This window comes from Pogona vitticeps, chromosome 1 (genome assembly GCF_051106095.1).
Source record: "Pogona vitticeps strain Pit_001003342236 chromosome 1, PviZW2.1, whole genome shotgun sequence".
Lineage (NCBI taxonomy): Eukaryota > Metazoa > Chordata > Lepidosauria > Squamata > Agamidae > Pogona > Pogona vitticeps.
In genome coordinates, this window is record NC_135783.1 from 71,534,335 (window position 1) to 71,560,457 (window position 26,123).

The 26,123-nt window shown below is 40.5% G+C and overlaps 1 protein-coding gene across 7 annotated transcripts in view; it reads right to left on the reverse strand.

The window, feature by feature from the left end:
- Positions 1–26,123, reverse strand: part of TIAM2 (TIAM Rac1 associated GEF 2) — a 106,036-nt gene that overhangs the window by 10,031 nt on the left and 69,882 nt on the right. For all 7 annotated transcript variants that reach the window (XM_078383226.1, XM_020801235.3, XM_020801482.3 and 4 more), the window contains 6 exons: positions 6,481–6,654; positions 5,497–5,565; positions 4,705–4,830; positions 2,819–2,927; positions 1,059–1,238; positions 22–140 (listed from right to left, as the gene is read on the reverse strand). In XM_078383226.1, coding sequence (XP_078239352.1) covers positions 22–140; positions 1,059–1,238; positions 2,819–2,927; positions 4,705–4,830; positions 5,497–5,565; positions 6,481–6,654 — 777 coding nt within the window. The remainder of the gene's footprint in view (positions 1–21; positions 141–1,058; positions 1,239–2,818; positions 2,928–4,704; positions 4,831–5,496; positions 5,566–6,480; positions 6,655–26,123) is intronic.

The window sequence follows — 26,123 nt, forward strand, 5'->3', positions numbered from 1 at the left end:
GAAATATCTAAATCCTCTCACCTCTTTCTGAGTCCCACTCTGATCTGCGACTAGCTGGTCAAACACTGCCCCATAATCCTCATAAATCTTCTGCATTTCATTGATGTGACTGGCCACCTTTTCCATTGCCTTCAGTGCTTCTACAGTTTTGAAGAAAAGTCCATAATTTAATAGATAGTTAAACAGATCAGTTAAAATGCATGCACTTGATTTCTTTAAAAGCTACATTTTCCAGAGGAGCAGCTATGATAGTTTGTTCTCCATAAAAAAAAACCCAAGAAATTTGTATTACCATAAAGATTAAAAAAAATAAAATAAAAGCAGTGTATGTTTTTGTGGACTAAAGCCTGCTTAATCAGCATGTAAAGTCTCTGCATTGCTGGGGCGGGGGACTAAATAATAAATTCAGAAAAAAGTGGGAAAAGATCATTATTAAGATTTAGTGCAGTTTGTTGAGTATGGAAAACACAGCAAGTTTCCAATATATCAAAAGTTGAAGGCAGATCTTTGGTCTAAGGCAGGGGTCTCCAAAGTTTTCAGTGTGGGCCACATCATACATTTTACACATTTTTGAGGGCTGAAGGAGGGAAGGAGGACCTAAGCACCCCCCACCCCTGCTGTCTTTACAAAGATCACACATGCTGATCTTAGATCATGCTGTGCCCAAGCAGAGATAGGAAGAGGAGCGAAGCCTGACACAAGTGATGCCTTACCCCCACTGTCTTTGCAAAGACAGCAGAAGTGAGAGATCGCTTGGGTCCCCCTCCCTCCTCTTCCTATTCCCAGGCCGGATAAAAAAGCAATGTGGCCCGTGGGCCGTAGTTTGGAGACCCCTGTTATAAGGGAAACGAGAGGGGTTGCTGCAAACCAAGCCTGGAGTGATACTAGGCTTCTACTAACCGAAATATGCTGTGATGTTTGGGTTCAGTGACTGAGTAATTTCTGCAATAAATTTCAAACTGCTCGATGCTAAACACATACGTTGAACACAAGTGGCGCTGAAAGTTTTAAAAAGCATCTTAAATGGCAGCCGGAGTAAGAAGCCCCTTGGAAAATACCTGTGAGATGGTAATGCTCCTCACTTTCAGGGTCTGTCAGGGATACCAGCTCTTTCAGGAGCAGCGGGTATTTCAGCACTCTCTGAACTGGCTTGATGAGAAAGGACTCCAGTGTGGAAGAATGCTGCTTTGTCGGGTTGTGAGCATCCAGAAAGGCCTTGAAGGCTTTATCTGTCTTGGCTAAAAGGAAGGAAAAATTTAAAACTCTGAATGCTTGAATATTCCAAAATGAACGCCATGAACCTCATCCTTCCTATAAAATATTCAGTAGAACTGATCAGTGACATACAAATTACCAAAAAAATATGACACTGGTTTGGTTACGTCGGTTGGGCTAAATCCAATTTTAGTTCCAACTACAGCAGACCTATTAAAAATAACTGAACAAATGTCCCATTTATTTCAATGAATCTGCTTAAATTGGGACTAAAATTGAATTTAGCCCATTCGAAATATTCAAAAATATTTCTGATAGGCTAGAGAAATTTTGCTGCATATTTAACTGGTGAGTTTACCTGAAAGTACCATGGCCAAAGTCTAAAGGGGAACTGCCCTCTATTGCTTGGTAAAGCCTATCAAAACTCTGTGCAGTAGTGCACAAGACAACCCTGTACATTTCTTGTCATTCTTTTATACTACTCATCCTGGTAGAATTTGCATTGGGTAGAGGGAAATTATCAAATTATAATGGCATCACCAGACTGTCATATTAGGATAATCACTGATATGCACCTGAGCTTTCACCTGAATCATTACTGCTACTGCTACTGGTGGTTTATTTATATACTGCCTTCCTTCCATCATGAAACTTGCCTTTCTAACATACAAGTTATTGCAGTGTGTACTTCAATCAAAACCACAAAATAAATATATAAAAATCAGCAGCAATGTTAAAAACATATTAATCACTAACTGAAAATATAAAAGCAACATCAACAATATACCCAGAGGCATACTAAAAATCTTCACTACAGCTATGCTTTGCCTTTAAACAAATTTTGCAGGAGAGCACAGGGCTTATTTCTTAAACCAAATTACACTTGCTGGGTGCCTTGCTTCAAAGCCAATACTGCAGGGTAAAGATGGGGTTGCCAGGGCAGCAATAAATTTAACAGTGATTGGGCAGGAAGTGTAGCCCAAGAGTTCAGGGAGGGCAATATATTTCTGAACTGCCCACCTCCAATTCAGCAGCGTCCTTCATCAGGAAGATCCTATAAAACTAAAACAACTTGTTCGAGTGTCTCTCAATGTCATCTGTCTGACCCACAATACCATCCCAGTCAAGGCTCCTCTGGGTGGCCACCCTGAGGGAGAGCCATTAATCCTCTACAACGGGTAGGGCCTTCTTTGCAGTGGCTCCAACTTTATGGAACCAGCTTCTGAAGGAGCTCTGCCTAGCCCCCTCCCTGTTGATATATAGGAGGTAATTAAAGACATTGCTTCAGCTAGGCTTTTCACACCAACCCCAGCTGATCACCCTCCCCCCCTTTTTTCCTTTTTCCTTCCTCTTCCCTCCCCTCCTTTCTTCCATCTTTTCTGGGATTAGTCGGTATCATCTGTTTTTTTAGGGTCACTGCTGCAGGTTTTAATATCTCTATTTTGATTTTTGTCTTCTATTTTATGGGTTGTAACCCACCCAGAGTAGTGTTTAATTAATTAATTAATTAAATGGTATTTTCTTAAATCTCTTAGCATGAAAAACAATTGTGTATACCCCTGAAATCTGTCACATGCAGATATTACATCATCAAAACAATTACCTCTTTCAAGAACCTTTTGGACTTTGATGTGGTTTGCACAGAATCCACTGTACAGTTTAAAATGATCAGCATAGTAGAGGAAAGAGCCACCCAAAGAAAACAGCAGTTTCTGAAACAAAACAAAATCAGAAAAGCGCAAGAGAAATAAGATGATTTTGTGGACACCTGCCTGGTTGTCAAGACAAAACTAGCATTATTCTTTACTTTGAAGATTTACCCATTCAAGTAGAACTTCTCAATAAAACTTTTGGAGTACGGAACAACAGTTAAAAACATGAAAAACAATCCAATGATACTACTTTTAAAAATAGATGAAAGTCTGCAGAAACATAACACCAGAATTCATGGGTTGTTTTTTTTAATGTAGTAAGAAATTGTATGAAATTAATCACTGTTAACATCTTACTTCTTGTTTTGCCTCATCTTTCCTTCCATAGGTATTGCTGGCAAAAAAGAGACTTTCTTAACTCTGGATGCAACCACTGCTACTTTATAGTTGCAAATATTATCTGTTCTGAAATTCACATATTTATGAAAATATACCTTGCCTTTCTATTTCAAAAGAATCTGAATATGCCTTAACAATAATTTAATGTGTACAACGTAAATATAAACACAGAACAGTAAACAGATAATAAACAGCTTTAAATGTAGTGAACAAGTGTGCTGGAAAACAAGCAAGTGCTCTCTCTAAGACTACAGTACAGAATAATTTTACAGGTACGCAATCACTGACATCAAGTTTATATAGTCACAAGATAGAGGAGTGAGATATCTATCATAAAGTGATGAAAAAGTATATTATCCAGGAAGCAGTAATCTTCCTTACTGAAAACATTCTGTAGTAGAAAACAAGGTGTATCAGTTTGCTAAGACTTTGACACATTGACTTTTTTCCATGACAGACAGCAATTATGACACATGCTAACTTAATACAAAATATTGCAGTGGTTTGGAAAAGCATCCTCAGAAAACTACAGTTCCCAAGATTTTTCAGAACTATAGAATCTTAACAATGAATTTCTGTGAATAGCATGACTACTCACTCAGTTTAAACTCTTTGGGTTCAGAATTCACTGGGCTCATATGCCTTAAAAGCAGTGAAATTCAGAGAGGTAGACTTTGGCTTCCTCGGCCCTCCTCTTGCACTGACTTGTTATTCTCCAATTGCTACCCTTTTGAGGAGGAACATTAGGCAGAAAGAGACTTGGCCCACTGACTGCCTCCAGACACATGAAGACACATTTAAAAGTTGTTTTCAGTGGAGCTTTCACTGTAACTTAAAAACAGTTCATAGTGCTTCTAGGTGTTACATCTGATAGCAAATGGAATCTGTTCAGAAAGCATTGGAACAGGTAAGGGGCATCTCAAAACATGCCCAAGAGTTAATGAGGAGGAGACAGTACTGTAATGGGTGAGGGCCAGTAGACTGACTCCAGAGACTTTGGTTCAAATCCCCACTGAGCAATGGAAACACAAGGTGGGTGTGTATGTGGCATAGGTAAAGCCACTCGAGTATATTTTACATCTTAGAAATCTTACTATGGATGCTATAAATCAGATTCAACTTGAAGGCCCAGAAAACATTGAATTACGCAGGCAAAATATAGGCAAATTCCTAAAATTTGAAAGAAATCATCCATGAAAAAGCTGCTCTGAAATTGATTCCTCCACCTGTGGCACACATCTAAATCTGGATTCACGCCAGAATTTCAGATAACTTAGTCAAAGCCCAAAAAGCTTCCATTTTGGGTGCTTAAGTTTTTTGTATAAATAAAAAGCTTCTAGTCAGGGAAAGATGAACGATGGAGAAAGGGAAGCAAAGAGAACAGACATATCAAAATATGGTATTTGGGTATCCAAAGAATTTGATATTTTGCATTTACCCGAAATTGTGAAGGGGTTTCAAGCATGTTAAAATCAGAACAGGAGGAAATGCCATCTTCAAGGGTTTCTAGAAAAACTTTTTGAAAATCCAACATCTCTGGCAGACTGCCAAACAATGATTCCATCTATAAAAGGGAGAATAAAAATAAAATTAGAATAATGCAAGCTCTTTGTATTTCACAGTAATGCAAATTAAGAGAATGCAATCCATCAATATGTTGCTAATGATATTTTTGTTTCCAGCAGTAATGAACTTGCCATATAATAAATTTGGCATTCAGTGCAGAAGAGGACAGGATTTCTGAAACAAAGATTTCTGATAAACCTCTTTGTCAGAAATACAGGCAACTGAGACATGACTCAGACATAAAAACACAGTGTGCCTTTTTTCATGTCTGATGTGATAAATAAGTAGATTTTTTTTATTCTGGCCCAAGACTAGCACAAAAATACAATAGCTGAAATCCTGTGGCACAGTTGCACAAATGACATAACTTTTAGAAGTGAATTGCTGTAAAGTAACAAATCTGTGTAGACATTAACTGTTGCACACTGGCTTGGCATGCAACAGCTAATGCCTACAGACATTTCACAACATACCACAATTTGCCTCCAGCTTGCAATATGGCTTTGAAGCAATACATGCAGTGAATACAATTTGGCCACGCCATCTGAGTAACTGTGCAACAGGATTTCAGCCATTATGTTTCAATACATGGAAATTCCTTTAACATCAATAAGACTGGAAAAGCAAAACCACGATAACCAAAATAACGACAATATTTCCTTACCTCATCTTGAGTGAGGAAGGTCTCATTCTGAAGAGGCTCCAAGTATAACTGAAAGAGGCAGCTCAAATCCTGTAAATAGCATGAAAAATTACCGTACATGACTTTACACAAATCTGACATAAGGTTTGGCAAATTTTGCGTGGGACTAAGAGTATGGATGGATCCAAGTCATGAGAATTAGTTTTCAGTCAGAACCACATCTTTATTTTCCTTGTGTCATTTGTCTTGACATCAGCATTGCCACACCATGAAGGATAGCAAAGACGTTGCTAAAGTTTGATAGCACAGAGAAGTCACCTGTCTATTCATCTAGCTATCCAATTGTGCGTGTAATCTGCCTGAAGACGTGCTCTCTCTCTCTCTCTCTCTCTCTCTCTCTCTCTCTCTCTGTGTGTGTGTGTGTGTGTGTGTGTGTATGTTCACATAGAGAGAGAGCACCATTCTAAGACAAGGTTGAACTTTGTCTTTTCTTTTTTAAATATCAGTGGCTACATATCCTCACAGGAAATCTTTGGGAGATTGCATGTCAGGAGAAGGCAGGGCCTAATTTCATAGTGGGCAGAAAGATAAACCATTTCCTTTCTTCAACCACCTCTCCACCCAATCTTTTTCTCCTCCTCCCTCCTCCACACTCCTACTGACCATTACAAGGGAAATCGGGGGGGGGGGGGGGAAACCCTATTAAGCCTTATTATAACATTTGTGGTCTGTGTGTGTGATTTTCAAGATCACAGTGTGGAGGGAAGGGGTGGTTACCACTCCTCTTTCCCCCTAACATCCTTCCCTAAAGACCTTTCCTGGCAGATACTTGGCCTAAAGCATCAACTCTCATTCATACTTTTTTCCAAGCATAATTGCTTTATAAGTAGAGTTCAAGTGGTGAGATTGGATCTGAAGAAAATATGAGCCATATCTTGTCTGTGGTCCAACAGTTGCAATTAAAACACAATGAGGAAAAAAAACTGCATGGGAAAGTCCCTTTACCTTTACATAGGATTTCTCTGTGTCCATAAGCTCTTGGATGACCTTCCGAAGCCTGTCAGCATCTGTAAGCTGCCTTGCCAGTGGCTTTATAAAAGGGATATCCTTTACTTCTTCCATACCATCTACCTGAGTGTCATGGAATTGTGGACACAATGCTGAAATCTGTTCAGCACTCTGTAGATTGAAAACAGCAGAGACAGAATATTGGTGTTTTAGCCAAAATAAGAGTTTAGAAGCAGAGACACAATATGTAATATGTTTTGGTTACATATGAATATTTGAGTGCTGTTTCCCACCCACCACCTCCCCGTGCACACATTTCAGAATCTGTTTCTGTGAGTGCACACTCGTGTGCAGAGATTTGGTGTAAACAGGACTACAGTTTATGTCTTTAAACCAGGAATGCAGGGCCAGTGGCTCTCCAAATGGTGCTGGACTCAAATGACTACCAGTCCCCATCAGCATTGTCAGCATAGATAGAAGTTAGTTAAAAAAATCTTCCTGTGGCCATAGGTTCCGTCTGGTTCTCCAAATGTTGATAGACTGTAGTTCCCCCCCATTCTTATGCAGCATCAACAGTGAGGAACAACAATGTGAGATAGAATTCTAAATAAGCCCTGGAAGGACATCATATATTGCTGATCCCTGAGCTTGTTAGTTAAGAAATTAACACACACAAAACCAAATACACATCTACACCATGAACCTGAGGTGGGCTGCTTGGCACCCTTCAGATGTTCTGCATATTCTCCCATAATCCCCAACCTCTGGCCATACTGGAAGTTATGGTCATTGTAGACAAAAAATATCCATAAAGTAGCATACAGACTACCCCTGCCCCTTAGACAGCAATTTCTAAAGCCATTCTAAAACCTTTAAATACTGTCTATTGTAAAAGATCTGAAAGATATCTGGTTTTATTTAGTGATTCAGATGTGCATTTTGAGAACATAAGGAATAAAAAGGATTTTTATCCTAGAGATATTTTTCTTCTCCTTGGTTCCAGACTTTAGTTTTAAGATCATAATTATGCAAGTATCAGAAAATACACAAGAGGTCTTAAAATCAACTCTTGAATTTTATCTATGGCACTATAACTACTAGTTTGTTTGCTAATAGACATTACTCAACTAGTTATCCAACAGAAAAGTATGAACAGAAACACAGAAATTTAATGTTAGAAGAAGAAAAAATGAATCCATCAATTTGGATGACAACCTTGCAGCATTACAAAGAACAATTTGCACACTTTTAAGTAGTTTTTCAGAGAAGAAAGCCTTCAGCCTCAACATGACCTATAAAACTGTAGCTCACTTTAAAGGAAGTCTGATAAAATAATAATTTAAAATGTTCAGAAAAACAGGGTCAGCCAAAGTTAATTCAGCCCCCGAACTAGACTTTATTCTTTATAGAGAAAGCCAATTTAGTTCTTAATTACATCATGCTCAACCCAGACTTTGAAACAGCTTTTCCAGAATTGTTACTTTGAAGATATGTAGTGTGCTTTGCTCCTTAATTCTAGTTATTTCAGACGTAAGAGACCCACAGTAACAGAGCTGCAATCATATGAAGGTCGCATACTTTTAAAAAAAAAATTATAGTGTATAAAATAACATTTGCAGTTCATGGATACATCATAAGTTTGTGACTTGAACAAAATGGAGAAAGTAGCAGAAAGCCTAATATGGTGGCCAGTATCCTCCCACAAAGCATCTCTAGTGTAGTTGGTATGATGTCACTGACAGCATCCCTCCCTCCACCAGCCAGTGTGCACTCCTCTCCTCCTCTTTAGCTGTTTGACTAATCTCTGGCAGGAGAACGGGCTTCTGTGCCCTGCCTCCTTGGCTGAATGCCCACTCAGACAAGGAGGTGGGACAAGAAAGCTCCTGCTTCTGCTCCTGTTAGGAAGGGGTCAAGCAGCCAAAGAGGAAGAGGAGAGGAGTGCATTCCGACTTATGAGTGGGTTGTTGGATGGGGAGGCAGGGGAAGAAAACATGTGGCCTCTATGGTACCATGTGTACAAACCAGCATGAACCTCTGAATCAAGGTTCATGCCCATCTCTAATCAGGAGATAGGATTTTATGATGTCACAGAAGCAGGCTGGCAGGCAAGAGTTAGGGAGAGGACTGGAACTGCATTGGGGGTTAGCTGATTCCAGAAATGAGCACAAAACAATGTAATCCAAAAGGCACAAAGCGTGCACACCCTACTGGTTCAACTGCATGCCCTACTGGTTCTTCCTTCCAGTCTGCTACTCTCCTGGCTCTTTAGTGTTCAAAACACAACACCCATCCAAATGCATTCATGCTAAGTCAGCAAACACTAAAGCCAGCCATGAATGGATGGAGATATGGGCCCATACTTTAAGCACTTCTCTTCTGATGCCCCTCCCCCTGAGGTGTGTCTCCCCACCTGGAGAAGCATAGCCATTCATTGAGACTGCAGCTGGTGCCCTGAGATCTGGAAACCCTCTTTACTAGCCTGTCTCAAGGACGGGACTGCAAACACATTCTGTACATGGGAGATGCCACTTCCAGACATGAGGCTCCCTTTGCTGAAAATACTAATCTATGTAAGTCGGATGGAAACATGCATTTCCCGTCTGTATGCACTACAGCAGCTGTCACCAGCATGGGCCTTTTTTTGGAGTATGCAACTTCTGTCCACAATTAACATCTCTCCCCCATTCTGAAAAAAAATGGGGGAGGAGAAAAAGAGGACAGAAAACAGTTAAAATTGTTTATACACAGCTCTGCCTGCCTGGGTGCCTGGGTGTTTATCTCTCTTTATCTCTCTCTGTGTACAGATTAAAGCAAGTTTCTCTCCCCCCACCCCACCCCCTGATTTCCATGGTTCGATGCAGGAAATTAACTAATTACAATAAAGAGGAACAAAATGTTGCCAATATACTATGAAACAAGGCAGAATGTTTTGCTCAAACACCTTGCTAAATCTCCAGTTACAATTATAAACTCTCCAGTTCTCAGTCACCTCAGCCCAGGCCACCAATTGCAACACAGTGCAGGCTGTGTGGCACAAGATTGCTTGACAGAAAATTGTGTATGCAGAATTTTGTCTAAAGGCCAAATTACACATCTTCCTGGGTGTGTCCAGGTGTGTGCTCACACTAAATGTATCTACTTCAGTTTTTAAATACTAGCTACTATGGGAGGAGAGTGAAGCCCATGGTTCACAGGGCAGGCCATCCAGACTGGACTCAGTAGAGAGAGGAGGAGGGGGAAATTGTCAATCAGCACATATTTGCAGCTTGTTAAGGCAGTTTCTGCTGTAGCCATCCATATCTGCAGCAGTCACTGGGACAGAGGCTGATGTCTCTACAGCAGAAGCTGCCGTAACAAGCTGTGAACATGTGCTGATTAGCAACTTCCTCCTATCTTTTCTTTTTAAAGCATGCGTCTCCCAAGTGCTGTAGTGCAACTTTGTTGAAGTGCCGACATGAAGACTTTTTTTAAAAAAGAAAGAAATAGTTTGGAGACAAAGGGTGTCAGTTGAGGGAAACTGACACCCTCACGTGCCCCTTTGCTTCCTCTCTCCCCACCCACTAAACACCAGTACCCTTGCACATCCCCCATTGCATTTCTAAGTGAAGCAATCACATCATCTGAACAAATGCAAATGCATTTGCTGCGGGGGGGGGGGGGAACAGCCCTAGCAATGGAAGGAAAAGGTACAGATTAGAAAGGAAAAAGATTTACATTGACTTGTACATAATGCAGTCAATGGAAAATAATGCCCATCTGACCATCCCAATCCCCAAGCAATTCTGATTCTATTTGTTCATGCAGTCAACCCCTTAGAGGGGACAAATGAATTTGGCTTTCTGCTCTAACGCTCCAAAGTTCTGTGCTTCCCAATTATGGGGTTCTGGGACTTCATACTGCAGGTGACATCCATCCTTTCTCGTCATCAGTATCAGTCATGACTGCATCCTTCCCTCCTGTATCTTCCTGGATAGTCTTTCTGTTTCCTTTCTTTAATCACACTAAAGCCAAGTCTTCCCTTGGTTCCTGTCATTCCATTTTATCTCTGTACCCAGCACCGTTAGTACAGATGATGAGGAAAAAGCAAAGAAGATGACGATAAATCACCAGTAAAGCAGACCGAATGTGTTTTTGTACTTTGTTGTTTATGCTTTGTTATCTTCCCATTTAAATGTCATTTGTATTACAAGGCCAGTGCAGCAAGGCTGGTAACATTTGTTGGAGAAAGGCAACAAAAAGAAGCAACGTTGTCTTAAAAACCAAATGAAAAAACCTTGCAGAAAGTGGGAGGGTACGAGAAACAGTTGATATTTCAGATACCAGCATTTTGATAACAAATAACTGCACCTGTTAAACAATGTCAGCATTTAGTCCTCTATGTGTTATTTGAGGAGTCAGGAGGTTAACTTTCTGTGATAAAGGAAAGCACAATTTTATCATTGGTCACAAATAAACCTGAACAGACAGATACTGGTGGTGACAGAATATTTTTTTTTCCTAGTTCAATCCATGTCATCACACTTATCTGTCTGGGGCATTTTCCTGGAATGTAGCTGACTTGAGCTGTGTCCATATCCAACACACTTGTCACATTGCATTTTGATCATCCTTCACCATCCCCAGTATTCCATGCAGTTCCAATTGAATACATGTTTAAATTACCAACTTCTATGCTGCAGAATTTTTCCTAAAATAATTGTGTGCAGTTGCACCCAAAAGTCTCTTCCAATAAATTGGATGCAACAATACAAAGAGTATTTTCCCCTCACTGTTGTGCAAAGACTTGCCTGGGTTTAGCTACTTGCAGAGAGACTGCCAGATAGGACAGTCTAAAGAAGGCAAAAAGGTAAAGGGTCAGTGACGTAACAACTGAATATAATCAGAATAAAACAAAAATAAAAGCAAAGGTATGGTGTTACCTTTAAGATAGGGAAATTTATTAAAATTTGAGTTTTTGTGGATTACAGTCTCCTCAGACATATGGGTGAAACATGGATTTCACTCCATGCATCTGAGGAAATCAACTGTAAACTGTAAAAGCTCAGCTGGTTACTCTTGAAGGTGCTGCAATACTTCCACTTTTATTTCTGTTCTATTTTTGTGATACATGTTAAAACACACCAGAATAGCTGTCTCTTTGAAAACTGTTGTAATAATTTTTTTTAAGGGGCTCTAGGGATCTCCATGTGATGTAGTGGATAAAGTGATGGACTAGGAATTAGATTCAGCCATGGAAAATCACCAGGGAGTGAGCGCAGAACTGGTAAAACCATCTGTTAAAGGTCTCACTTACCTGCAAACACTGTTAGGGTTCATATAAGTCAATTCTGACTTGACAGCATACAACAATAACAACAGACCTCCATCCAGATCTGCCATAGAAAAGCCTATTCTTTTGCAGTACCAAATGAACTTTTCTGCATGAAAACCTAGAGACGGTTTTCTGATGAGGAACAAAGAGGTGCAAATCCAGTCTGAACAAACATTTAAAAAGATGCCAACTTGGATACATCTTTCTGTTGTGCAGAATCAAGATCTCTATAAGAAGGGTCCACCAAGGAAACAAAAGGACAGGTAAAGAGAATCCATAAAACTCATTTGCAACTACAGTTCTTTCTTCCTGCAATGCTTAGACCAGTGGTTCCCAACCCTGGGTCCCAGGAATTCTTGGACTACAACTCCCAGAAGCCTTCATCCCTGGCTGTGCTGGCCAGGATTTCTGGGAGCTGCAATCCAAGAACACTTGTGAACCCAAGGTTTAGAGCTTTTGGCTTAGACTGTGGTTTGCTGTTTTGTTTTTATTTGAACTTTCATTTTACCATCTCTTTCAGTAAATACATAGTACTGCTATTTTGTAATCAAAATAGTTTCAGTCACAAATACTCCGAGGTACCTTGTTTTCCAAATTCTCCATATGTTGTGTTGTGAATTCAAACCCATCTGTGTTTAATGGTGAGGCCAGTATTGAAAGGTAATCTCCAGAGTTTAACTTATAAAAATAATACTAATAATTATATGCTGCCAAATCAATTCTGACTTATGGTGAACTTTTCCAGGGTTTCTAAGGTAGAAATTACTCAAAAGTGGCTTACCATTCCCTTCTTCTTGGGGGTGCCCTGGGACTGTGCAGCTTCCTCAAGGCCACAAAGGCTGACTCTTCTGAGACATACAATGGGGAATTTAATTCCCAATCTCTGGCTCTACAGCCAGATACCTAGCTACACCTATTATTATTATTTTTTAATCAGTGTGGATATTCAACATTCATAATGATATCAGAAAAAAGGAAATGGTAAATGTAGAGATATCTTAGTTACCAGACAGCTATTAATTCAAATCTGTAGTTATATAATTAAATACTGAGATTTTTTAAGATAGATGACAGACAGACAGACAGACAGACAGACAGACAGACAGACAGACAGACAGATAGATAGATAGATAGATAGATAGATAGATAGATAGATAGATAGATAGATAGATAGATAGATAGATACACAGATACACAGATACACAGATACACACACACACACATGGAGGGGGGATACAGAACCCAATAAGGATGAATCTTATGTCGCCTAAAGAAAATCCACCTCAGAAGTTCCTGAATTAGTATACACATCTCTCCTTCCGTAGATAAAGATGTGTGTGTTTTGTGCTGTCAAGTCAGAACGACTTACAGAGAGCTTAATAGGGCTTTTCAAGGTAAGTGAGATATTTAACAAGTGGTAAAATATCTAGGGAAACCCTAGATCAAAGTCCAAACATGCAATTTTGCCATCAGGGGGGAGAATATGGTTTCAAAACTAGGGACAGAGAGTGCAGTCAAAAATCCAAAGAGGGAGTCAAAACTGAGGGAATGTTGACTGAGAAACATGTATTGCTGCTGCGAGTGTCGTTTGGGAAATGCATTATATTGATATTATGGAGCTATACTACCTTATTTTTACACATATCATTTCACATCTTGTTTAGAAGCAAGATGTAAAAGGGAAACAAGTCTACACATTTCCCCAGAGAACTGAAATACTCACTTTGCTAGTTTGGTGCAAGAAACAGCAGCACTGGTTTTGACAGGTTTTGAACAGAGTAATTATAATAGCACATACACAAAATCAAATCTACTCTTAGTTAAATAAAGGGTCTACAAATGATTGCCACACTCTATAATGTATTAACCATTCTGCAGAAATCTAATAGAATGATATACTCTTTGTCTTTTGTGTCTGTCACATACAGCACTGATGGTACCTGTCTGTCATGGGTTTGGAGGGAAAGTTCCATCCTATGGGGAGTGGAAGGCGGGACATCAGGGGGAGGAGCTGTACTGTATATATATGTGGAGCTTGTGTGGAGAAGTTAGAAGAAGAAGCTGGAGTGGGAGTCTGTGTGTCAGACAGGGTACAACTGTGTGTCAGTCAGTACCTACCTGATAGGTTCAGGTTTCTTTATAGGTAGCCAGAACTGATAGGTTCAGGGTCTGTGCTTTACTTTAAAGTGTTCTGTGTGAACCAACCTGATGTATGTATGATTGAGTCTAAGCCACGTTACAGTATCTTATTTACTTGATCTTTTTATTTACCCTGTTTGTTATTTAAATAAACCTTGTTCTTTTGTTTGTTAAATCCATTCCTGGTCTGTGTGACTCCTTATAGGGAATGGTTGGTGGCAGCTTAGTTATAGTGTGGCATACTCCAGTAGGTCTGGGGTTGTCACATTGATTGGTGTCCAGCGTGTGTGATACGACTAGTCCAGTTGTCCATTGGTCCAGCAAAGCCTTGGCAAGTGTGCCCAGAGCAAGGGGGGTCTAGTTAGGGACAATCTGAGGGCGCGTAGGTAATCTTCTAGGCTTACCTCACGGGGAGGTAGGCTAGTGGAAGAACGTGCACACTCGGATTGGTGGGACTAGATTAGGGAGCTCTGAGGCAACCTGTTTTGGCGGGAAAAGGCTGAGGCAAAGCTGAGTGAAGTAACAGTGATCTAGCCTGTCTGCTGAGAGGCCTAGCAGAGGGGGGTGGATTCTGCCTGGCAACAGTTGCAAGTTAGTGCTGAAGGAACAGCAGCAGTCTATAGAAGGCTGTTCTGAGGCAAAAGGAAAAAAGTCATCGCTTTATTTTGAGGCTTGACTTTTGAAGGCAGCCTGTTCTGGGGGGGGATTATGCCCTTGACTCGAAGCCAAATGGCAGAAATGGGTGAAGTGAGAGACCCACAGGTAGACCAAGGTTCTGAGGAGGAATTTGGCTCAGTGCAGGATGAGAGCACGGGAGAACAGAACCTAGAACTCAGGAAAATGCTCCTAGCCCAACAGCATGAACTGAGGATGAGGGAAATAGAAAGGGAAGAGAAACAAAGGCAATTTGAATTAGAGAGAGAGAGAATGGAAATGGAGAGGGAGAGAGAGAAAATTGCTCTGGAAAAAGAAAGGATGGCGTTTGAGTTAAGAAAATTGGAAATGATGAACCAGAATAATAATAACAATAGAGATTCTGAGGTGGGCCAATTGTCTAAAACTGACCTGAAGAAATTCCCTGTGTACCACAAGGGAGATTGCCCTGAGGTGTTCTTTTCCCTCGTGGAAAGAGCGTTTGTGAACTTCTCAGTAAGGGAAACTGAGAAGATGACCATTATGCGATCTTTAATCAGTGGCAGCCTGGCAGAAGTCTATGCAGAGATGCCAGTGGAACTGCTGAAAGATTTCGCTGAGTTTAAAAAACTGGTGTTTGCCCGGCATGGGATAAATGCGGAACAGCTGAGGCAAAGATTCAGGTCACTCACAAAGAAACCAGAGCAGACTTTTACCCAAGTGGGGGCCCAACTGGTGAGGTTGCTAGAGAAATGGCTGTCTCAAGAGGGGACAAAAACCTTCCAGCAGCTCAAAGACCTGATAGCGCTGGAACAGTTTTATTCAGTCCTGCATGGGGAACTAAAGTTCCATGTGAGGGAAAGGAAACCTAAATCTGTGGCAGAAGCGGCAGAGATCGCAGATTTTATTTCCCAAATAAGAAAGCCCTTAGGTGCTGAGGGGAAATCTGTAGGTAAACCCAAAGAAACCTACAGCAAGTACTCTCAGGGACCAGGGAAAAACCAGCAAGGGGGAGGGGCCCATGTTGAAGGGAAGCCCTCAGACATGAAACCACAAAGACCTCAGATTTTGGAGGGAAAACCAAAATCAGATGAGAAAGACTCCAAATACAGCAGAAAATGTTATTTCTGTCAAGGAAAGGGCCATCTAATCTCAGAGTGTGAGAAATTAAAGCAGCTAAAGGGAAATTTGCCTCATGATTGGAGTGGAACCAAGCCAAAAGCTGTGTTCTGTGTCCAGACAGAGCAAAGCTCCTTGCCACTGAGGGAGCCTGTTGCCATGGCGACTCACTCTGAACCAGTTACATCTGCTGATCAGGCTGGGGAAAATGGTCCTCTTGTGGAGGTCAAGCGCTGCTTACTAGTGAGAACAGATTCACAATTGTTTGAGACCGCAGGGGTGGACGTAGGAATACTTGACCATCAGTATAGGGGGCTAAGGGATACTTGTTCCCAGGTGACCCTGTGCCATCCAGATATTATTCCTAGGGAGTATATAATCCCGAATGAGAGCCTAAAGGTGGCAGGGATTGAGGGGCGGGTGATCTCACTGCCAGTAGCTGAGGTACCTGTGAACTTTCAAGGCTGGAGGGGAGTTTGGCGGCTAGCGATTTCATCGACTCTGCCAGCAGCCGTGCTCGTGGGAAATGACCTGGCTGAACATGTGAAACGGGTGCTAGTGATTACACGCTCACAAGCTACCACAGAGACAGTTCAGGGGGGTACTGAAGGGCCAGAGGTGGAAGCAGAGGGTAGTTCCGAAGCTGTGATGGAAAACTTAACCACAGACAGCAAATTTGGCCAAGAGCAGAAGGCAGACGCCACTCTCCAAAAGTGTTTTGAACAGGTGACAGACACCCAGCTAACACCTGAAACCCCAGTGAGATTTCGTGAGGAAAAGGGAATTTTATATAGAGAGACCCTGAGGAATATCTCAAAAGGGGGAGATGGGATCAGAAGTCAGCTAGTGGTATCTGAAAAGTATCGCCCCATGATATTACAAAGGGGGCACTCTGACATGTTTGCTGCACACTTAGGGGTGAACAAAACACAGCAGAGAATCACACAGAACTTTTACTGGCCTGAAATAGGGAAGCAGATCAAGGAGTTCTGTAAACAATGTGATGTGTGTCAGAGGCAGGGGAATAACCGTGACAGGACCAAAGCGAAGTTGTGCCCTTTGCCTGTGATTGACACCCCGTTCAAATGTATAGGAGTGGATATTGTGGGACCTTTGCCCAAGGCCACAAAGAGGGGGAACAGGTTCATTCTCACCATTGTGGACCATGCCACGAGGTACCCTGAAGCCATTTCCTTGACTAACATTGAAACTAACACAGTGGCAGATGCCTTGGTGGGGTACATGTCCAGGATGGGATTTGCCTCAGAAATAATCACAGATTTGGGCGCATCGTTTACATCAAAGCTCATGAAACGGTTATGGCAAATCTGTGGAATTAAGCACAAGGAAACCACTGCCTATCACCCCAAAAGTAATGGGTTAACGGAGAAGTTCAATGGGACTCTAATGCGCATGATTAGGGCTTACTTGGCAGAGAATCCAAACAATTGGGACCAGAAGCTGCAATCCCTTTTGTTTGCTTATCGATCAGTGCCATAAGCCAGTACCGGGTTCAGTCCGTTTGAACTTTTGTTTGGGAGAAGGGTGAAAGGGCCACTTGCTTTAATCAAACAAAATTGGGAGCAGATCACCCAGGATGACCCACAAGACGTGGTGACATATATAGACTCTTTAATGAATGACCTAAAGAGAAACCTAGATTTAGCAGCAGAGAACTTGCAAGCTCAGAAGGTCAGACAGAAAACCTGGTATGACCAGAAAGCCAGGGAGAGGCACTTTAACCCAGGGGAGGAAGTGCTTTGGCCTAGGCCCTGCAAAGAGAACAAACTGCAGCTGGGTAGCCCAGAAATAAAATACTTGGGTCACATAGTAGGGGGAGGAGTGATCAAACCCCTAGAGGCCAAGATAGAAGCCGTTCGTGATTGGCCCAGACCCAACACCAAGAAAAAAGTCAAATCATTTCTTGGGTTGGTGGGCTACTACAGAAAGTTCATCCCGAGGTTTAGCGAGATAGCGACTCCGCTGAGCGATCTGACGCGGAAGAAGACTGATGACCGCATCCTGTGGACCAGCGACTGTGAGGAGGCGTTCCGGAGGTTGAAGGAGGCACTCATCAACTATCCAGTGCTGCGTGCTCCAGACTTCGACCGGGAGTTCATCATCTACACCGATGCATCTAACAGTGGGGTAGGAGCAGTTCTTTGCCAGGAGGATGAAAATGGTGACCAGCATCCAGTGTCCTACCTGAGTAGGAAACTCCAGAAAGGTGAGAGACATTTGGCAACCGTGGAAAAGGAGTGCCTGGCCATAGTATACGCGATTCAGAAGGCCAAACCTTACATCTGGAGAAGACATTTTGTTCTGTGCACTGACCACTCACCACTGCAGTGGTTAAAGACAATGAAAACCCACAATAGTAAACTTTAAACCTGCAAGATTATGACTTTGAAGTGAAGGTGGTCAGAGGGTCAATGAACTGTGTTGCTGACGCATTGTCAGGAACACCCGAAGAATGAAGACGGCGAAGAAACCATGGACTATGTGTATATTTTGGTGACCAAAAGTTAAATGGACTTGTTTATTAAACATGCTTGGTTTGTATTAATAAAGGTGACTTAATGTATTGTAAATGTTAATGTTTAAATGCCTAAATGATATGTTTAACCTAGAGTGTAAGTATGGGATTGTGTATGTTATTGTATAACTGTTTTTGTGTGTTTTGGATCCTGGTTGTTTTTTGGAGAAAAGCACTTTAGCTTTCCCCCTGCAAAACAACTTATAAAGAGGGGAGGTGTCACATACAGCACTGATGGTACCTGTCTGTCATGGGTTTGGAGGGAAAGTTCCATCCTATGGGGAGTGGAAGGCGGGACATCAGGGGGAGGAGCTGTACTGTATATATATGTGGAGCTTGTGTGGAGAAGTTAGAAGAAGAAGCTGGAGTGGGAGTCTGTGTGTCAGTCAGTACCTACCTGATAGGTTCAGGTTTCTTTATAGGTAGCCAGAACTGATAGGTTCAGGGTCTGTGCTTTACTTTAAAGTGTTCTGTGTGAACCAACCTGATGTATGTATGATTGAGTCTAAGCCACGTTACAGTATCTTATTTACTTGATCTTTTTATTTACCCTGTTTGTTATTTAAATAAACCTTGTTCTTTTGTTTGTTAAATCCATTCCTGGTCTGTGTGACTCCTTATAGGGAATGGTTGGTGGCAGCTTAGTTATAGTGTGGCATACTCCAGTAGGTCTGGGGTTGTCACAGTGTCCTCCTAATTTTTCATTTCATGTTGCTCAAATTATTTAAAAAAATTAGCTTACTTTAGGAATTACTCCCTGAAGAGACTCATAAGCTGTTGAAGTTTGCTGCCTTTCTTTCCTTCTCAAAGCTAAACTCTTAACTCTCATTTTGTTTTGTTTGCAGGTAGGCATTTCAGCTTCCCACTATGATCTTTTTCTCACCTCAAAAGGAAGGTGGTAAGGCCCTTCATTAGCTTACTCTAGCACCTTACTCCTCTGAGGTGCATCGTGCCAGTGTAAAAGAGCGCTATCCAGCAGATACTGTCTGCTCCGACATGTGACAACCTGATAGGCTGCACTCCTGCCTTTGGTTGAGCTAAATATACAGAAAATAACATGTTCCTCCACTTGCAAACCCCCTCGTGCTAAATTACTGTAATTCCATGTAAAAAAACCCAAAACTCTCCTCACAAAGTGCCTTTGGTCATTAAAGGTTAAAAAAAAAAAGATTTGCATCTGAATTTAAACATGAATATTTGTATCTGAATTTAGATACAAATAAATGAAAACAAAATACTACAAGGTAGTCGCTTGTTCTGTAGAACAAATCCCAGGAGGAGGGAAAGACTCTTGAAATTTACAGCATAAACAAAAACATCAGGCACGATCTATAAATTGGCTGGTATGGGGAGAACAGTGGGGATGGCTGGTCCGGAAGGTCAGCGTGAGATTTCAATGACACTGATGCTGTGTTAGGTGTTTTGGCTACTAAACACTGTGGTTTAAAAATAGCACAGGTTTGGAAAGATAGAAAGGAAGAACTAATATGGACTGTTTTGCCGTTCTCGTATTTTAATTGAATTGAGTTCTTGCCCTTTGGTTGAACTGTGTGTGTGTGTGTTTAGTCGTTTAGTCGTGTCCGACTCTTCGTGGTTGAACTGCCTGGTTATAAATACTTCACTTCAAAAATCTAAGCTGTGCTCATTAATAAATTCATGCTTGAAAGGGCATTTGAGCTCCTCATACTTTGTTTTACCTTCTTTCATGTCACCAGCTTTAATGGTAGGCAAATATTTGATAATATTGTTTTATATTGAAACCTCACTTGGAGACCTGATTCTCAAAAGGTGGGAATAAAGAATTTTTGTGCTGACTCTGTATGTATTGTGCTGTCCTCTGAAGATGCCAGCCACAGACACTGGTGAAACGTTAGGAAGAACAACTTTCAGAACACAGCCAAAGAGCCTGAAAAACCCACAACAACCATCAGATCCCGGCTGTGAAAGCCTTCGCGAATACATAAATACATACAAAGTCTTTCTGGAATATTTTGTTAGCACTTTAAAATATGATGCTAGTGGAATAGCTCAGTGAGCTAGGTCTCTGGCTGCAGAGACAGTGAGTTCAAATCACCACTGCACCTCTGAGAAGAGCTAGCCTGTATAGCTTTGGACAAGCTGCACAGTCCTGAAATTCACCCAGAAGCAGGAAAGGGGAAACCATTTCTGAGCACTCTCTACCTGAAAAACTCTGAAAAGAGTCACCATAGGTCAGAATCGATCTGATGGCACACAATTAATTAAAATATTATTTAACTGGTCAAGCTTTGCTAAAAAAGAAGTCCTGAAGTATATACCGTATTTTTCACTCCATAAGATGCACCTTTCCATAAGACACACCAATTTTTTAGGAGAAGAAAACAGGAAAATATAATCTGTTTTCTTCACTCCATAAGACGCACAGACTTTCCACCACCACCCCGTTTTGTGGGGAAAAAGTGTGTCTTGTGGTGCGAAAAATGCGGTATATAATGCAATATAAATTTCCTTCTCTTTCCCCCCGTTAATCCTGGAACTGAGGTTTGTCTAGTTTCCTTTCTGTTAAGGTATTCATAGGTCTATAGCCCCATTTTTGGTATCACCTGGCAGGACAAAGTTCCAAATAGAGTATTCCTAGAACAAGCTGCAATTTTTAGCCTGTATACATTACTGAAACAAATACATTGGCTTGGGCATGTCGTGAGAATGGCTGATGGTTGGACTCCAAAAGATATCCTGTATGGAGAATTAGTGCAGGGAAATCGCCCCAGAGGGAGACCGCAGCTGCGATACAAAGATATCTGCAAGCGGCATTTGAAGGCCTTAGGAATGGACCTCAACAGATGGGAAACCCTGACATCTGAGCATTCAGCCTGGAGGCAGGCCGTGCATCACGGCCTCTCCCAATTTGAAGAGACCCTTGTCCAGCAGGCCGAGGCAAAGAGGCCATCCCAAAACCAGCAAAATCAGGAAGCGGGACAGGGCACAGATTGTATTTATCTTCACTGTGGAAGGGATTGTCACTCTCGAATTCTCCTTCTCAGCCACACTAGATGCTGTTCCAAGTCCTCCATACAGTTCCAAGTCCTCCATATAGTCTCTTAAGACTGAAGGATGCCTAATCTATCTATCTAGATCTAAAAGATCTAAACAGTAAAATGAAAACAATCCTAAGATGGAGCTCCAGGTTTTGCATGTAGCATCTATTACTACTTTTGAATAACAGAATACATGCAGGCACAAAAAGGGAAGTGTGTGTTTTGTGGTGGAGATTCCAACAGGCAGAAAGAAGTTACCAGTTCACAGTGAGCCTCTGGCTTGCATGTGTGGAATAGTTTTTTAAAAAATTGTTCCTTCCATGTATATGTAAATTAAATCCTTTTCAGAACCAACCATTCAAGAAGTAAGTAGGTAACCAGCACTACTGAGAGCGACTGTGGTCCTTGGAAAAGTGACTTTGTAATCCTATTGTATTTACTAATAGTTCTATCTCAGTTCTGTCCATGAATTTTTATAACAATGGTGCACAAGATTGGTTATTTATTTATTTAGTGCTTGTTATTTATTTAATGTAATTTTTTTGGTATTCTAACAATAGTATCCAACTTGTCTCTGAAATGTAGCCTAATTTAAGGGTCAGAAAGGAGTAAAGGTGTTATTAAACATGGAAATTACTTTGATAATATTTTACTTTTTTATGTATTTCTTTTTTAATTTTGATGAACTGCAATATTAACATTCCACTTCACTCTAAACCTGAGATCCTTTCCTAAGAAGCCAAGTCTGAAACAATGATAACATTAAGCATTCATTTTCACTATCCTTCATCTGTTTAAGAACTCTTTGGCTTTCTATCCGTGAATATTTTTAGGGGACCTCTAGTTCTGCTTTAGAAGCAAAAGCCATTTGCAGTTTAAACAGCAGAAACAAGTTATTACAGAACAGTAGGAATGTGATACTAGCTATTCAAAATCACAGCAATCGTTTAGCTGTCCCTTTGAAAGTGGCTGATTATGATCATTTAATTTTAACAGTACTAAGTAACAATCTATGGCTCCATTCTTAGCCACCTACTTCATACTTCCCCTTCTGACATTTAACCATCTGTCATTAAATGAGTTAAGTCATAACACTCTCCACTGTATTAGGCATATGTGAGCTTTAGATATATGTGGTATTTTAAACAGAAACACACAACAACTAAGAATGTGAGATGATACTTTTGGTTTTGACTGTGGATAGAAAAAACACTTCTTAAATTCTTCATTCTTGGCCATTTAGGCTGTCTGGATAGGATGAAATAACCCAGTGCAGAATTTTAAAGCCCTGCCAAATTCTTTGTCTATAACTGAAAACTACATAAGGAAAGAGCTTTGCTCCCATCCCAGTTCTCTATCATTTGTGCAAAATGTTAAGCAAAGCTAAAGAACTGGGTGGCTGTCAAGAAGGAAGAAAAAAATCATCCATTCAGTGCCACAAATTTTAAATAAAGCAGTAAGTCACAGTTTTTGCACATGTGCACTTCATAAAAAGTGGCCAAATTTGCACAAAACACAATTCTCACCAATGTGAGACATCTAAAAAGAGTGCCAGGAAACTCCTAGTCATTCTAAATGGGCAAAGTAAGTAAGTAAGCAAGCAAGTAAGCAAGTAAGCAAGTAAGTAAGTAAGTAAGTAAGTAAGTAAGTAAGTAAGTAAGTGGAATGCTGCAGTCATTTGATTTTTTTTGTAAAAGATAGATAATATACAGTACATCCGTTGAATACTAACAAGTGTTGAAAAATGTCAGAAGCAGCAACATTTTTAATTTCCTGAGTTACATGGCATTTTTACTCAGCCTTAAAGAAATAACATATCCACTTCTACCATACAACAACAGAAAAAAAATAAGAACAGAAAAACATAAGCAATTTCCTAGTGTGTCACACTGGAGATAAAAGCCTGGGTATAATTGCTGCAGCTGAGAGATGGGGTATTCATATACGAATACGAATATCCCTGCAAAGGTGGCAATCACAAGGGTCCAGCCCCATGGGGCCGGATGGTCCACTCACCGATCCACCACTGCAACAGACCCCACAATTCTTCCAATGGCTCCACAGATCACGATTGGCTAGCCACTCCTGGCAGGAGGCGGGAGGACAAGCCTCACTGCAAGGTCGAAGAGTGGCTCACAGATCATGATCTGCAGAGCCACTGGAAGAATCGCGGTGTCCGTGGCAGCAAAGGATCGGTGAGTGGACCATCCGGCCCCATGGGGCTGGACCCTCATTATCATCACCTGTGTGGGGATATTCGTATTTGTATAATAATACGAATACCCCCATTTCTAATTTAAATTACTGAGCATGAATATTCTTACAGCCTCTCCCTTCCCCACACAATGAGAACATAGTTTGAACTAGAGGGGATTTTTATTCATTCATTCATTCAATTTCTATGCTATCCATCTGGCTGTCAAGGCCACTCTGGGCAGTTAGATATATAAAAATGAGATGCCAGCCTCAGCATAATACTTTCAGAAGGAAAACAAAACTTTCTTAAAAGACCAGTTGGAAGAGAAGCCACTTGCAGCCTTCCCTCGTCAAATTAACATAGACTCCAAATTCTCTAGGAGATTGCTCCCACTCAGAAACTGAAAAAAACCCAGAGCGAGTTGCCTCCCACTCTACTAAGCAACACTGCCCTTGATTACATTATTACAGTTATCAAGCAATGAAAGAAACAAAGCCGATTGCATGGTAGAGCTATAAGTGAAATTGCATATTCCGTTCCAGAGAAACAGGTATTTACATATTGCAAAAGTGAAGTATGAAAAGTATGATATGTGGCAAGTAGGAGAGAAACATGTTTACATGCAGCCCTCCAACATAATTTGGCAAAATCTTTTTTTATATAATTTCAAATTCAAAAAGCAGTTTGAGGTGCAACTGTTTTTAGAAGAGCAGCAAGCCATACTAGGTACAATTCAAGGAACTTTTTTTATTGTGGCAGTGGTCCAAAATGAATGTCATGGCTGAAATCCAGTATTAACTATAGTGGACCCACTTAATCTATGGAACTTACAAATGTGTTGACTCACCACTGATTCAATAGGTCTGCTCTACTTATGACTTACTTCTGGATTTTAGCCACTGATATTGAGGCACCACTGTCATGTTTTAAGGTCCACCTATTACTACATTACACATACAAGCCTTAAAATAGGCCTCAACATTCTGCCCACTTTCTGATCTTGTTACTTGATCAGGTAGAGTCCATTTGGATGGTGTTTTTTGGTAGGTAGCCCCACATTTGTGAATTATTTTCTTTCAAGTTCTGCACCAAGTCCCTCTTTTTCATGTTTCTGAGTTGACAGGATACCCTTTTGTGCTCATTATTATTTATAAAGTGACACCAAGTAAGAAAAATTCCAGAAGCTGACTAATTTTTCATCAGTTAACCACTTCTCTCCCAAAACCAAAGCAGCTGACTGGACTAGTGATGAACACGAATTGGAAAAGTGGCAATTCATTTTGATTCGTGATTTGTCAAGGTCGATTAATCACTAATAATGACCAACCATTCCCTTTCAAGATAAGCAAGACTGTTTTTTCTTTCAATTTGTATGAACTTTAAAAAAAAATCTTAGGACATTTGGGATCATTTGTTTCTGCACAGGGGGGAACCAGATCAATTTTTAAAAACCATAACTTGAAAATGATTTTCCAAATATATCCACATTTGACACATGGAAAGAGAAGACTTGATGATCTTAAGTGTCCAGTTTCAAAGTTATAATTTTTGTTTGGGCATCCCCCATTTTTACAACCGCTGTATAGAATTTTATTTTATTCTGCTGCACAACCATGCAGCTATAAGATACCCACTCTGCGCCTCCTATGCAGACTTTTCCATAATTTTTAATATAAACAAAAACATTTAGCCTCTCTGCAGTCTTCTTCCCCCTCTAGTTTGCATTTTACATATCTTGGTGTTCTCAGTCTTATCACAGTCAGCAGGCAAGGTAGTAGAGTTTAAAGCATGCAAATACAGATGTCCATTAAGGTTAGTTGCTACAGCTTGAAGAAAGTTACACTGCGGTAGGAATGCGTCAGCATGTGATTGTTTTGTTTTAAATAATATATGTATTATTAATAAAATCTTGGTTTGTATCATGTGTTAACAGATAGTAAAAGCACACAGAAAAGTACATCATTAAGAATTATTTTTTGCATTTCTTATTCAGTTAAACTCTACATTATAAAATGTGGTGCAACGCTATCATCCTATACTGTATATGCTTATTTGAGACAGCAGTGCAACTTAGCCCAAGTAAACATGCTCAGGATTCAATTATAACATAGGTTACTGCCAGCGGATAAAAACAAAGCAGCTAAACAAATTGCAAATGGGTTGACGTAGAACACTGAACATTATTGTGTGCAAATCAGTTACTGACCTTGATCACTGCTACTATGTATCAGCAGCATTTACGCCTAATCAGGGAACAGACAGGTCCTCTGATGTGATTCAACAAAGTACAGTACATGCAATCTAGCCAGCAATTATTCAGCATTCTCAGATATTTCAAGGTCATATTATTTTATTTAAACACCTATATATCATCAAGAAAACAACTGCTGAATGTAGATCACATTATCACAATACAGCTGTTTTAATACAGTTTGAAATCTAACTTTTTAAAATCTTTTTGTTAAGTTTTTTATTGACATTCCATTAAAAATAACATAACAGAACCATAAAAGTTATGTCTGTACAATCACACTAATCTTATTTATAGACTTCTATGCGTTAATATGCTGTGAGCACAATACCAACGCTACCTCTTTAACTACCTCAATCCCCTCCAGTCATACCTTTTCATTCTCCATATTTTATAGCTAACTTACAAAAACGTAACCTAACCAATATTCCAGCCAC